At 35.3% G+C, this 16,052-nt stretch overlaps 1 protein-coding gene across 1 annotated transcript in view; it reads left to right on the top strand.

Moving 5' to 3' along the window:
* The first annotated feature begins 7,807 nt into the window (after positions 1 to 7,807).
* Positions 7,808 to 16,052, top strand: part of FANCC (FA complementation group C) — a 68,174-nt gene continuing 59,929 nt past the window's right edge. The window contains exons 1-3 of the mRNA XM_054810929.1: positions 7,808 to 7,972; positions 9,564 to 9,648; positions 15,195 to 15,289. Coding sequence (XP_054666904.1) covers positions 7,808 to 7,972; positions 9,564 to 9,648; positions 15,195 to 15,289 — 345 coding nt within the window. The remainder of the gene's footprint in view (positions 7,973 to 9,563; positions 9,649 to 15,194; positions 15,290 to 16,052) is intronic.

Genomic DNA, 16,052 nt, shown 5'->3' with positions numbered 1-16,052 from the left:
AAAATATGTAATTTTTTGCCTTACTGAGGAAATACATTGAAAGGAGATGTGCTTCACTGCCCTGCCCATTTCTGGAAGATTATAAAGGTGTGTACATGTTTGTGCTTCCGTTCACCATGCCCAGTATATAATTTCTAGCTTCCACTGTATTTTGTCTTATATTGTTGTTACTGTTCTGTGGTGGATCACTGTGTACTGATGAGAGGTGAGCAATTCAGATATGGAAGAACAAGCAAGGAGTTAAAGGGTGAGCTAGAAGCCCCTTGTTTCCTTCAAGTCTGGCTTCTGTTTTGGAAGGCCATTTGATCTGCTTAACATCAGCATGCACCAGTCAAATCTGGGACTTGCTTTATTGCCTTCAAACAAATTTCCATTTTGTACATGCATCTGATTCCCTGCCTAGTGGTATGGACAGTATGGACAGCTTTATGTGGGCCTTGCTGGATTTTGATCGGCTAGGCCTGACATTGAAATTCTTGTAGATTAGGGCATCATATGCTTTGGTACTTTGCTGAATTATGTAGAGCCTTCTGTCAGAGATATAAAGGTTCTTTACCTCATTATCTGTTTTTGCCTCTTAAATTTAACTAAAAAAAAAAATACTAGTGTTCTTGGAATCTTAATAAGTTAGTTGGTGCATTTCTTGCAGGAGCAACTTCCAGTGACTTGGGATCAGACTTTGTATTCAATTTGTGCCTAAAAACATAGTAATCCATTCTGTGGGCTGATAATTACATCTTTTGTATGTGGGAGTGATAATTAATTGCTTTGTTGTCTTGTTAAGATTCATTATGGAAAGGTAGCACATAACATCTGTAAAATTCATATCACTCCTAAATGTCTTTCACATCTTTTGACTGTTCCCTTGGGCAAAAGATAAGAGTTAGATGGATGTGCTGAGATATGATTTCTCCCTTTCCCATTAAAGGTTTTATTCTCAGCCTCTTGAAATAGGGTAGGTCAGAAGGAAGATCTGCTGCTGCAAGACAAGCCTGCCTCAGAACCAGAAAATTTTAAAATTAATTTTTGTGTGAAGTGGTTACTGTTATCAGGGAAGGCTAATAAATAATATTTTTTTGGTCATGAAGCTTATAGCTTGATGAATGGGAAGGAGAAGGCTTTATTATGATCATATAGGTCTTTTGTGGGGAGAGGGAGATGTAGTGTTTTACGAGAGTTCTAGAAAGGGAGATCTTGTATGGATCCCAGCAATTCATGGTTCCTCAGAGCACTGAGTCTTCTCCAGTCCTGCAGGGCAATGGAAAGCAGCTTGAAACATCAATTTGCTGTTTGCAATGTTACTCAGATTAAACCTGTGCAAGAGGTTTAATACATATGCTATTCACAAAAGTAGCCCTGTTAGTGGCCACAGTGCCTTGCAGATGAAAATTTGGCTCTTTTTCTAGTGAGACCTGATAATGTGATTCAGAAGGCAGATCTGATAACTGTTAAAATACTAATTATTGGAGTAAATAGAGAAAACAAATACAGAGGAGCAAAATAGAGGAGGTAATTTCTTTCTCTGGGGGAACTGTTAGTGTAAATGTTAAATGATAATGCCACCCATCTGCTTGACAGCTATTTAGTTTACCAGATTTTGCATGCCACTTAGCCAATGTTAATTCCTTTCTTTTGGCAAACTCTGTTCTTTGGTTTTATTTCCAGAGGAAGATATATTTGCATGCAATTTGTTTTCATTTGGAAAGTCTGCATATAGACAGGCAGTTTTCTGTAATAGTGGTTTGTTCTTGCTGTAAAATGTCTGTGGATGTAAGCGCAAAGAGGAATAGGTAAACTTGCTCTTATCTGAAAAGTTAATAAAAAATCAACACTAATCAACACTGGATGTAAGCACACTCAGAATCAAGATGGAAATTGTTCTCTAGATTGTTCTTGACTGCTGCATTGCCAGTGAGTGTAGAGTAGACTTAATACCAACTTATAAACCAGCCTGTGAACCTAATTTCTCAACAAGGGACACTATGAAAAATAAGGTGACAGGAATAAATAATATATATTTTTAATTTTCACATAGTCTTTACTACTCTTGGGTCTTTCTGAAGAATTACTCACTTTTTTACTACTAAACTTTTTCTGAATTTATTTTTGAGGGGCAAGTAATAGGTTTTCTTTAAAGTAGGAAATAAATCATGTTTGATCATACTGCCTAACTAAGCATGTGTTACATTTTCTTTTTGTTCTTGGCAAGTAAATGGAGACTTGTCAAGGTGAAGATGAAAAATATACTTGTGGAAACAAGGTGAAAGAACCTAATAGACATTTTATGTAGAGAAATAATAAATGAGAAAATAATATCTATGTTCTGAATAACTGCTACTTTTTTTTCTGTTGGCATAACATCAAAATATCATCCATTAGATAGTAAATGTGACATGATTACCAGCATCTTTGAAACATGGAAACAATAAGTTACTAGTCTTCTGCTCTACTAGTGTGTCAACCATGCTATATCATAATGGCGTTAAGGGTGATTAACTAGGGAGCCAAAAGCACGGTATCTTTTGATTATGTAATATACTGAAATGCTTACCTAATATCTAGTTTCCTAATTCCTAGAGTTAGTCTCCTAATATCTATTAGAGTAATAGACATGCACAAAAGGAGTGTTCTATTGCCTTTGTAAGTGCTAACAAGCCTAAAAATAATTTGGAATTTGGAATGTATGTTTAGGTGTTTTGTTAGCTCAGTGGTGGCCTATTCTACTTGGGGCCTTTGGACCCTGATGTCATATCAGTATTTTAACTGTTTTCTTGTTTTGTTTTTTCCTCACGCGCTGAGGTTGCCGATGGGCAAGATGTGAGATGGGGTTGCGGGAAGTGAAGTTCTCATTTGGAGTGTGGAGCTACTTGTCACTTATTCAAGGAAGAGTACACAAATGACAGCTTTATGCCTTGAATGCAAGTTTTTGTCACGTTTATTTGGAATACTGTGACATAAGGCAGTATTGTACCTTAATGGTGTCTCAAGGATCGTTCTACTTGAAATGCTTTTATTAATTTAAAAATAACAGCTGAATTTAGAAGATGAAAGACAAACTAAGTAATAGAAGTTTAGTAGTAATTTTTGGCAATTCATTAAAGCCAGATTTGGGGACATTGAAAGCTACAAAAGTTTGTTGCTGAATTTTCTATGATTGACAGAAATTCTTTCTGAGGAGCTGTAATGTTTTAGCAACCGCGTATTCCCTGTTTATTACAGCTGAGTCCTGAGTTTCAGAATTTGTCATAGTAAATAAGTTGCTTTGCTTTCACTTGATTTTTCTCTTTTTATGGTTTTACTTAAAAAGATTTCATTTCTACAGTTCTACAGGAGAAAAAAAATCTTCATTCTTTTACTACTTACATGCTGAATGCACAAATACTTCATTTTCAGACTACAGATAAGGAGGTAGTTGTGAGAAGTTTTCTGAAGACTTTGTTGGTGTCTCTTCTGCCTTTGCAAATAGTTCAGCGTCTGTCACAGATGAATAGTATTCAGGTGTGACTTAACGTATAAGACTGTGACAGCATGGTGTTTGCACGTGTGTGTTCCGGCGGGCGTAGCAGTGCCCTGGTGTACTGTAGGGCTTTGCCTCCAGATCTGCTAACAAAAGTTACTGACTAAAGTGTTACATTTCAGACACTAATCCAGATAGCTCACTTGACAGAATAAAGCTAATCCATGCCTTGTTAGAAATGCTGCCTTCAGCTTCTGAAAGATGTAACAAGTACCCTCATGCCTGAACTCCACAGGGTTCCCTGTGCTTGAAAGTACAAGACCAGGAGGGTTTGACTTGGGGGTTCTGAGAGAGGAGGACGAAAGACTATTTTTTCCCCTTCCTTCTAGAAATAAAGGATATTTTAAGGCAATTCACAGTAAATTCAGCTTCTGAATTTCTCATATTGTGTAGCAATTAGTCATAAATAAGATGCAGTTTTTGATTTTTGGCAGCCGATATAAAAGGAGTCCCAATTAACTGAAGAGAGTGGAAATGAATCTGAAAGAGACTTCAGGAATATACTTGACAGTATGACAAGTCAAATTATTAATCAAGTCTTTACTATCCATAATTTCTATAGGTCTTTTAATACGTTCTGTATTTTACTGGGGTCTGAATGTTTAAAATATGTCTATTTAATAAATAGTTTTACATTTCTCTTGTTATTAAACTACATATCCCGTGACAGTTTTTGAGATGAAATCTGTGTGTCAGGTTTGGTATGTTATATTTTCATTTTGTGTTATTTATACGTTCAGTAATTTTACTGTTTGCTTTCCAGTAATGTTGAGGTGAAGACAAGAAAAATATTAATATTAATAAAATTGCTCTGTTCAGGACTAGATGCTATAGTTAAATAAACAATCACTAAAATAACTATTTCATTGGAGGCTTCTGAAGAAAGCAAACACATAAGTACAGCTTAAAAATCCTGTTATTGCAAATAGAACAGGTGCTTGGGATAATTATTTTTCTCTGGTTTTCTTTTACTGTGGCATAAGCAGTGTTGTGATGCAGCAAAATATTAGTGCATATTAAATTAAGGATGTTCTTGATCAAGGATTAATGGAAGCCCATGCTAAATGCTGAACAAGGGCCAATGAACTATGAAAGCAATGCGACAATTCCTGGAAATGTCCTTTTCTGTAGATCTGAGGATAAGTTTTACAAGAACATGAATTGATTGTATCTGAAAACAGATAATAGCAGTATTTTTAGCACTAGCAGTATTTTTGTGATGATACTTTTTGAAAATCTTCATTCAGTTCCTATTATTTGTGGTAAGGCATTCTGCTACCATTGAATTGGCAAGAGTGTTTCTTGTACAAAGCTTTATGGAAGTGCTCAACTTTGCCTCCTGCCCTCAAAAAGAGTGCAAACAAAGATTGTTATTCATGTCACTCTCAATGGTTTATTTCCCATTCTTTTCAGTGTATATGCCATTTTATTACAGATACGCACTGCGGATTACCTGTTCTCTTAGTGTTATAGATCACTTGCTCCTTATTTCTGATATTGTAGTATTTTGAGCAGTTTCAGAAAATTAATTGCACAGAAAAATACATTTATTCGTCCCTTAATCCACTTTAGAAATGGGATGGAAAACCGCCTCCTCCATTTTTGCCAGTAAACTTGTCCATGAATGAGCGTTAGGCTGCAGCTAAAATTTCTGAACTCTGTTTTAGAAACAGAACCCTGTTTCTGTTTCATCAGAAACTGATGTGAAAGGAGCAAGTTCAGAATTGATCCTTCTGAGGATAGGTTCTGAACTCTAGAATGTATAGTTGGGTTTTTTTGGTGCAAGTCCTTTGCTTATGCTTTCATAGGACAACTGTGGAAAACAGACTGCATTTCAGGTGAGGATTTCGAATGACACTGAACACAGAACTACTTAGTTTCCTTGGTGAAGGAAAGATAGGTTTATTTATGTGACTAGTGCAACTCTGTTGATGCAACAGTACTTTGCTCATATCCAAGACACTCAGGACAGGTACCTTAAGGGAATTAATTATCAGAAACTGTAAAAGATGCGCATTTGCAGTTAGCTGCGTATAGGATATACTTTTAAAATTTTCTTTCTCTTATGATTTGTGCTGACACTTTCTTTTAGGTTTTTTTTTTTAATTGTAGTTGGAAAAGAATGTACATCTCAGTCTTTTAGTCTTTTTCTAACTTTGTAGTTACAAAAGAATGTATGTCTCAGGTTTTTCTATAAAGCAGTGGCTCTGGAGTTGCTAAGGAGTCTCTCTGGACCAGCAATCCAGTTTATTTAGCTGTAATTAAGAAGGGAGAAAAACTACCTTTCTTATTGTGGAGCTGGGATTTCAGATTTCTGGAAAAAGACTATCCCCACCCTGTGATAGCTGGGCCATTCTGCATACTGGAATAGTAGTTACAGGTACCTGGTATAGGAGATAAGCCTGCTTGATTTGCTTGCCTCGCAGTCAACTCATGTGACTGGCCCCAAAATGCTGCAGTGTCTGTGAGGTTTTTGTGGGGTTTTTCCCCTTCCCTTTCCCCTGCCTTTTCTTAAAGTTTTAGGAGCCATTTTGTTAGGGAACTTATTTTTCAGTTATTCAGAAGGATTAATCTTACCTGGGAACATCAAACAGGCTAATTAATTTACTCAAATGTGTAAATTCAGTTCCTGGCTTTAATTTGTTCTTAAAGTCTTTATTACGTTTCTGTGATGGTAAGAGTGTTTGATGGCTAATTGCTGCTGCGTGTTTGACCTGTGTCACTTCAGAGAGCTATGGTGATGAAGTCTTGTAGCCTGTTTTTGATACTCATAGAAAATCAGTAAGATCTTGGCACTGCATGGAGTTCTGCTGACAGCAACAGTTGCAGGTAGAAATGGGAATGAGTGAAGAACACAAAAGCATTGGCTTTGCTTACATTACTTTGTACATGTGTAGGGCAAATGTGCATTGATCTCTGGCAAGCCAACAGCTTTACCTTACTTTTTTTTTTTTGCTGGGCAGGATCCAAAGTCAAATAATAATTGTGATTCATTATGGGGTATTTATTTATTTACTACTTGTAGGACTTAAACAAGTTTATTAATGATCTTCAAATTTTTATCTGGCTCAAATTAGCGTGCTGTATCAGTGATCTGATTGTAAGGCTTAGCTGTATTAAGCAAACTTGATTTGCAGTGCTGCTGCTTAGGTTCAGATTTAATTTTTTGGTCTGTAGCTCCATGTCTGTAGCTTACAAAGGTAAATATTCACTAATTTCTGTTGCTTCTATGAGTGTCTGAATTTGCCTCCATGTGGGCAATAGTTAATTTCTGAGAACTGCCACCATATTTGTGTTAATTGACAGTTGTCTTTACAATCTTGACAGAAAGAACTATGACTGAATGGCTGCAAAAGCTTGTTTGCTCTTTCAACCTATGAGGTGTTTCTTCTGAGAGATTTAAAGGTTGGTGTAGTGCCTGCTGTGCTATTGTCTGTCCTTCTGCCAACGAAAAATGTAATAGCAAAGCAGAAAAAAAAGTGGTGTGGTTTTGGTTTTCGTTTTTGGGTTTGGTTTTTTTTTTGGTGTATGTGTCTTTTACTGGGGCAATTTGGTTAGATTTTAATGTTCTGGCTTGGCAATAATGTTCATCTCTCAAAGACCCAGTTTTTACAGCAAAGCATGCCATTGGATATATTTATTATATATGGTACAGCTTTTATTCAGAACTGAGTTATATGTAAAGCTGCATATGGTGACGTTTTTCCCTCTCCTTTGTATAATAATAAAAAACCCCAACAGAGCTGAAATACTAAATTTATTAGTTTGCTTTAAGGAGAATATTCTTTTTGCACTTTAAACTAATGATCAATCACAAATGTAGAACTTAACAACAAGCAAAGGCCTCCTAACCCCTTTTGTTTGACTGAGCCTTATTTTAATGCTTTCATTTATCAAGAAATGGGCATTTTCAGTTTTTCATCACGCAAAGCATTCTAAATAAATCCACACTTATGTTATTCTAATATTCTTTCAGTGAAATATTGGTGATGACAAATTCAGATAGTAAAAGCATGAGACGCAGCCGGGTGGTACATTCTAAGGTAATTTTCTGATTACTGTGCTCCCTTTGCTACTTTTTCACAATGTGATTATTATTTTACCCTCTTACTACTAGAAAGAAAATTGGCACCCTTATGAGATATAAATACAAAGACACCCCTGCACCCTCCCCCACGTGAACACAAAAAACATTAGCAGAAATCCTTCTTACATTTTAATTCTTGGTTTGAAGCCAGTGTTTAGTGCTGCTTAAAGGGGAGTTAAAATCTTTTTTTTCAGGATTGTGGAATGGCCCAGGACACTACAGTGCCCAAACTGAACTTTGAGTATTGGTTGGATAAAGCTATTAAATGGGGTCAAGCCACCACGTTGGAATCCCAGAAGGATGTGTGCCTTCACTTGCCCCAGCTTCAGGAGTTTCTACATCAGATTTATGAAACTTTAAAACATATGGTAAGTGACTTTAAAAGGAAGAGTGATCTGTTTGGAAGATGCCCTCGGAAACAATTTGCGCCATGTTTTCACAAAACCAGAAGCTAACAGTAGCAAAGGGGTTTGTGTTGTTGACCTAAAGTATTGCTGGATCAGAGAGGCAAATTGGGGAAACAGTCACAGGTAATGCAAACAGGAGTGTGCTTCCTGTTGCCCTGATTTATTGTGAAAGGAGCTTTTTCTTCTTGATTGGTGGTTGTCACGTGAGATTTCCCAGCCAATGCTCTAACCTCTTTAAAAAAAGTCTTTAAAATAAACAAGAATTTGATTCTGGTTGTCAGGTCATAAATTGGATTATTTAAAGGCCTTAACATGCAAAACTGTAACTGATCCTTTAAATCTTAGAGAGTCTGTTGACACGTTAACCCCAGTGTTGTGGCACACGTAGTGAATTCTAGCAGCACGGTCAGATCTTTGGCATATGCTGCTGGCTGTTCTGTTTAGTAATTTAATTATTGTTTGCACTCACCGCAGTGCTTTTTTTAAAAGTAAGTTTAGTTGTTTGTATGTTTAGCTGTGTATATGTTTTTCTGAGCTTTTTCAGTATATGTATTCAGTATAATTAGCTTTAGAAATACTGCATTGTGGCATGAGACTGACTTCTTATGGAAGTATTTCTTTTTAAATAGTCTTCTTATCTGAAGACTGCAGAGTTGTTATTTTTTCCTGAACTGAATTTAACTTCTAAATAAAAGATTTCTGGGGAGTGGTGTTGCTTCCCATATTTATATATGTCTTAAGAGGAGGAAAAAAATACCTATTTCTAATGTTGCTACTTCAAGTAATCTGAGGCTTGGCCTGAAATGGACCTTGTGAATATGGCCCCAGAAAGTCTAGAGCTAGCCCCAAACGTGAGACAAATGTAAGGAATTTATTGCAGCAGCAGGAGATGGTTATCGTTGCTGCTACTTGCATGTTATCTCAGCGCAGCACCATTTTTAAAAGCCCTCATTTATGAGATAGTAAAGCTACAAAAATGGAAAAATAAGACTGATTACACAGGATTGTCTATAAACTACATTGTCTACTCCTTTTATAGTGAAGCTGCTTTCTATTTGGTTAAAAGTTAAATTGCATTTTGTTACTGGCTTGTCATTACACAAGCTAATTTAAAGAAAGCAAGCAAAAGTAACAGAAAGACACTTGGTTTTATGCCATAGTAGGTATTCATTTATTCAGAAACTCTGTGAGACAGCATGTTAAAGCAATGAAGGTCAACAAAAATATAGTTTGTGCTTTTATTATTATAAAATCTTGGTTACTAATACTGTTTTCTGATTACTGGATGTGAGGCAAATGAACAAAATTTCTACCATAATTAAGTATTAGGTGAGGAAATTACTTAAATTTTAATTTATTTGAATTATGACATTATAGCCAATTTCAGGAAGTTCTGCTTTTATTACATACCTGCAGGTGTTTTGCTTCCAGAGCATTTCACAGCAAAACCATTGGGATTGTAATTTACAACAATCTGATTCATTAACAGTTCTCCTAACCTACTTTTGATGTGCAGTATATTTATTATCTTTTTGTTTTTATGTTTTAACAGGATTCAATTGTAGCAATCCAGCAGTTCCCTTTAATTGGCCAGCTTCTAGGAAGGCTTTGTTGGAATCCTTTTGTTATAGGATATGGTAAGAATGAGTAATGATATTTCTGCAGCAATTCCATAAACTTTATTCTATAGGATTAAGAAAATACAACTTGTTATATACTTTGATTTTTTTTCCATAAAAACAGATCATTCTTTTTTACTTAAGTAAATTTTTGACATTAAAAGGTTAGCCAAGTTATTTAAAATATGTAGCATTGAGAAATCTTAACTTTACTTTTGGAGCTAATTAATTTCATGGATTAGTTACAGAATCTTGACTTGGGAGCAGTAGGTTTTAAATCCAGTGAGTGTTTGTATGCATTATGATTTCCATTTTTCTTATTTTCTTGTTGTATTAATTACATTTTTGTTGGGTTCTCAAAATGTACAAAATTTAGTGTTTCAGATCACTTTCAACAGAAGTTTTTTCCAGTTATACATCAGAATATTCTATTAAATGTGCTAATATAGAATTAATTTTTCTGATACTTGGTTTGGTTTTTGTGTGTTTTCCCCATCTTGCAAACTAGTGCAAATGCATGTAGAATCAAAAGCAAAACAGTAAAGTGGAAAAAAAAAATGAAAAATCAAAAGCCTCTTACTGGTAGTGTATGTGTACAGGTTAGAATAAAGCAGAGAAAAGAAATTGGGGACAGGAAAACTGTTGGTGCGGGAAGACACTACTTGTGCTACCTTTCGTTCCAGTATGTTTTTCAGGAACTGACATGTTGATATGTTGATAAATGACTTGGGATGTACTTTTAAGCAGAAAACTAATTCTGAGCTACATTGTGAGCCCCTTAAAATAATCTTTTGCTAATCTTCTGCTACTACTACAATTAAAATAAAAATAGTGTTTTGTTTCTTTTCCTTTATGCTTCCTTTTGGAGGAATACAGGAAAGGATAATTTTTGTGTTCACCTGGAAGGGCTTATTAAGTCAAGCACAGCATTAGGCTAAAGCGATCATATGTCTTCTGGTTTGGCTTTATATTCTTCCAGTCAGCTCCAAGCACAGGCAGAATGAACTTGTCTGCAAAACACAGGTTAGATGTGTGTTATGTCAGCACTTCCCCTTGGAAAGGAAAATTTGGGAAGGAACCATAGATTTAAACATAGATCACTTTCGCAGAACAGTAAATGTGTACTTTTGTGGCACCTTTTGAGAAAAGCCCTTTCATACCTCACAGACTTATTTTTACAATGGTTCCCTTTTTAATCATAGTTCCAGTTTTTGAGAATGTTGATAACTGTTGGTGTTTACAGTTACACACATGCTTTTATCTAAGTTTTTGTTTGGAATGTACAAGAGCATCAGTTTTTCTGATCTGATATATTGTGGTATAGAAAGTAGCTTCATCTATGTTTTTGATCAAAGTTGAAAACCATCTGTTTCTGCTTTTGACTCCTTTTCACAACAATACCAGCAATACGTTCTTGGTTTCCTCTACTTCTTTCCTCTTCTTTGGTATCCCTCAGCATTTTCTAAAGCAAGAAAAGCACTTTTTCTGCAAGTTGATCATTACCTCTGAAGACTGCAAGAGAATGGAGATTTGCTATAGGGTTTTTTTGGTCTCAAAGTTGCAACAAGCCAATTCAGAGAACTTCACTTGCTCAAAATGGTATCCTTCACTTTAATGATTACAGACGAGTCAAGGAGATTTTGTGACATCAGTAGACTTGAAGATGTCTGCTTATACCTTCCCACCACTTCCTCGTTTTAGAGCCACCTGAGTGCTCTTTGGACTGCTGGCGTTTTAGATTCAGCAGATTTTCATTTTATTTGGCACTACTTCTGAAGACATTGTTTAAGATAGCACTGGCTGTGGCAGATGCTTACTCTCAAGTGGGTTTCATGTAATTTCTCATTTGGATAAATAGCTCATTCAGGCATGTGTTGGAGACCAGGCCACCCTCGCAGTAGAAGGAACTAATTTTGTTCAATTCAGTCTTTCATACTAATAAATGGAGGAGGAAAAACATTATACTTCTGCATCATGTCCAAACCACAATACCTATCACCTCAGATGAATGTCTGTTGGTGCTGGAAGCTGACATGGCTGACCACTCAGTGCAGGAAGTGTGGTCTCCAAGGGAAAATAATCTCCTCATAAACACTCCTGAGCAGGAGGTGACCAAGTTAGCCTTATTTAGTACGCTAATGTGAAGGAAGCACGACCGAAGAAAATCTCATGGCTGTACTTGTGGTCCTAAACCACAAGGGATACATGAGGAATTCAGTCTTGGTAAGGAATTCCAATGTTTTTTCTGTGGGCTGGGGGATTATCTTCTCAGTAGGACCCTCCTGGTTTGAGTTTTGAGCCCAAATGTCTCGAATCCCAAACTAATACTATAAATGCTGGGGAATTTCTTGATGGCTCTGTATGTCAGTATATGTGTGTGAGCATGTATGCTTATGTATGCACTCATTTCCACAGAAAGTTCTGTTTTAGCTAATCAACATTTTCTGATATATTTCAATAAAATTTTACAACAAGCTCTAAAAAGAATATTTCTGGCTGTAAGATTAGGGTTTTCTTATTAGTTCCTTGCATCTGGCCCTGTTCGTGACAGGGTATTTATAAACTGACTGTATCATAGGATGATTGAGACCACACTGTGTTATGAGAAAAACATTGCTGCTTTTTGTTTTTTTTTTTTTTCTCTTTTATTTTTTTGATGTGAGACTGGCAGGGAAGAAATGCAGTCTGATTAATCATAAAGGTTTGGGCTTTTGTTTATTTGTTTGGTTTTTGTTGTTGCTTTTTATTTTTTACAAAACAGCTTCCAAGCTGTCTTTAAATTTCCTATGGAAAATTTTCATTCCTTTAGTTGGAGTTACAACATTAACCTACTTAAGAAATCCAACAAACATAATTGGTGACCTTTTTTTGGGATCTAATTTCTACTTTTGAGTTACTAATTTTGTTCCTCTGGATGTATTAATTGGGTATTTATTTGGGTAGTCAGCATTCTTTCATGCCATAATAAGATCAAATGCCTTCGTTCATATCCTGATAATGGTTTTCAGTGCATACCATGATGGTTTTCCATGGGGATCACAGTTACTAGAAAAATGGGAGGAAAAAAACCCACCAGTAAGTTTTCTGTGGCTCCCTGGTTTTGGTCTTTTGATGTGATTATCTTTTGCAGCTGCCATAATTATTTTAAGATTTGTCCCCATTTATTCTTAATCTTCCCATCTTTCATCCCCAGTTCCAAAGCAGTTGTGAAAAGAAAACAGTGAAGCTGAGAGTGTCCCTCAGAATGTCATTGGGTACTTCAGCAAGCGGACTGCATAGTCCCTTTTCCTACTTTTCACAGATCTGTGGGAGGCTGCTTCAGTTTTAGTTGTAGCCAAAACGTAATTTTGACTGGGAAAATTGAAGCTGTACAAGTCCCTTATTTCTGGGAACTGTTGCGATAGCTATGACACACATAAAAGTTGGTTTCGTTTAGGTTGAGGTTTGAATGTATCTAGCTAAATCTGTGTAAACTCATTATGCTGGCAAAGTGGACTAGTATGTCATTTATTTAAGCTTCATTTTCATCGTTTTGGCTGTCATCATACTGATTTAAATTTCTGACAGGCAACAATATATGCAATTTACTTTATAGTGTGCAGCAAGTCATCATGTGTAGCAGAAAGTCTTCTCATCCAGAAGTCTAATTAAGCAGTCACATGCATTTTTTTACCACTTTCCTTTATTTTTTTAGGTCAAAAGAAAACCATAACTTAAATAAAATGACTTAATGGCATACTGTAGATATACAATATAAACAGGATAAGTCAAAAGAAGGAACACTTGAACTATGTATACTTTTGGGATAGGCCATTTGGACTTGATTTTTCTTTTTTTTTTAATTTCCCCTGTCTCTTACTGTATATATCTCAAAAGCCAGACTTTATAAACAGACAAGATTTTAGTACTAGTAATTAATAACGTTTAAAATCTTTGTTTTCCAAGAAGCAAATGGCTATCATTTAGTTGTTTAAACAAATAAAACAGTATTTGTCTATTTCTTCCTCCCATATAATTTCATATCAGAGTTTAGGTGAAATGGTTTTTTCAGGAGACAGAGTTGCCTTAGTGCCGATGTGTCAATGCTAGTTGGATATAGTTACAATCGAAGTATAAGGATACTTTCAATTTCTGCTGAGGAGTATGCAAGATGTCTCCTTTAACTCTAGTCTTAAACAACCTAGGAAATTATTAGCCTTGTAAAAATCCATATTAAAGAAACACAACAAAACCCAAACACACAATGGCAGAATACCCCAAATTGTAGTCAGTTAAATGCGTATGTTTAAGAAACCATTTCTGTGCAGAGATGTTAGTCAGTGGGAGGCCAGTAATGGCCTACAGGCTTGTTGGACATTTATTGAGGCATACTGGTTTAAATCAATATTAACATCTCTGTTCACCTGGTGAAAATACAGGCATTACTTAATGGAGCTTTTATTTTTTCTGCAGGCTTTGCCTACAAAACACTTCTAAATAATAGTTTTTATTACATCCTGGATAACAAATACACAGAAAACAAAAGAAGTCATTTGTTGAGCTTGATAATCGAATTGTCTCCTAATATAATTTCTGAAACTCATGTGGTATTACTCATTTATATTATTTTTAATAAGAATCTTATCACTTACTAAGTGAATATTATATCAGAGCTACAATACTACATCCAGTTTTCATAATTTTTATTACAATCATGCAGTTTTATTCTAGGATGAAACTCAGTGTAGAGACTCTTGGTATCTGCCAAAGAACATTAAAAAAAAAGCCTATTGAAAACAAAGTTATGAGAAATAATCATGAGTTAAATGGCTCTTCAACACCCTATCCAAATAATCAGCTCCTCTATAATAACATCTGTGCCTCCGAGCTGGGACAGTATTGCTCAATATAGTGAGTTTTTAGAGAACGCAAATAATTTCCGACAGTGGGTTAGAATTAAGTAAAACCTGATCTAATCCTGAACAGAAAATCACAATAGGATTTTTTTTTCCATCAGCATTTAGCTATTCTGCTATCTGCAGAAATGTCATTTTCCTGAAGCATGAAGAATCTTAATATATTCTTACAGAAAACTCAATGTTTTACATTCTTATTATGAATTATTTCATACTTCACAAACTTAAATTTTTCAGAACTGAGTTCTTTAGTTGTGCAAGCTTTGGATACAATGTAATAACTATTTTACTACTGTTGATTATTGTTTATTAATTATATTATTTAAATATTGAATTGAAAGTTCCTTGATGATAGCTTCAAGTGTTTATGTAAATGAATCAGTAGGTCATGCATGTTGCTTAAGACCATCTAAATATTGTATAGATTTTGAATTCTTTGATACCTATTAAATTGCAATTGAAGGAAATGATTACACAAGAAGTACATATGAATAATATTAAATGTGTGGTGTGAATCTGGTAGAATACAAGCATTGTGAGTTGAGACTGATATTTAGGGCTTTAATTTTGTGGATGGATAGGGGCTGTTGTATGTAATTCTGTCTGTGTTTTGATTTTTCTTTTTTTTTTCTCTAAATGTATCCTTACTTGTTTTTTTTTTTCCTGCAGATGAAAGCCAGAAGACTCTGATGTGGTGCTTATGTTGTCTATACAGCAGTGAACCTCAGAACCCTGTGGAATTGAAAGCCAACAGCTGGATACGGGTAAGCGAATGAATCCTTCACAGGACTGCTTTGAATTAAATTGATTATTTAAAGGTGCTACATCTATAGCATAGAGACACTGTCATTTAAGAAACTGCTCCAAACACAACTTGCATACATATTGTGTTGAAGTATATATCACTCTAATTATAACACAGTCAGTGCTAGTCTGTCATTTTAAATATTAAAAAGATGTGGCATTTTTAAGTTTTGATGGCTTTTAACCTGGAAGATTCATCAAGTCTAGTAACTGAATAGTGAGCAACAAGCACAAATCAGAAGGGAAGCAAGTGTTATTAAAAAAAAAACCCCAAACATTTCAATTAGGATAACATAAATAACCTGGAGAAATGCCATAGTTTGTTTTGAAAACAGCTTATACTTGCTTTTTAATTTTATTCTTTTTTGCTTTTGTTTAATCTCTTGCCTATGAAGAACTTAATTGTATCCAAACTTTCTTCAAAGGCAGTCAGAGAGGGGAGGGATAGTGCTTGTGTGTGGATTTATATTTAGTAACTTAAGGAATAATGAATCCTTAACTTTAATCCCAAATGTAGGGTTTTGCATGGCACATCTGTTCATATTTTATCTATTTCCACACTGAACTAGCAAAGCACATCAGCATGTAAATAACTTGCAGCACATTGATTGTTAATACTTTGCATTGCTGAATAGCAGTTTGAGGGTGCAGTGTTGTTGATTTATGTCCTTGCATTCTCTGTGGGTCCATATCAAAATATGGGTAAAATATTAATGGAATTGT

Source organism: Grus americana, chromosome Z, assembly GCF_028858705.1.
Source record: "Grus americana isolate bGruAme1 chromosome Z, bGruAme1.mat, whole genome shotgun sequence".
Lineage (NCBI taxonomy): Eukaryota > Metazoa > Chordata > Aves > Gruiformes > Gruidae > Grus > Grus americana.
The sequence above is the reverse complement of the archived record's forward strand: the minus strand, read 5'-3'. Positions and strand labels throughout refer to the sequence as shown.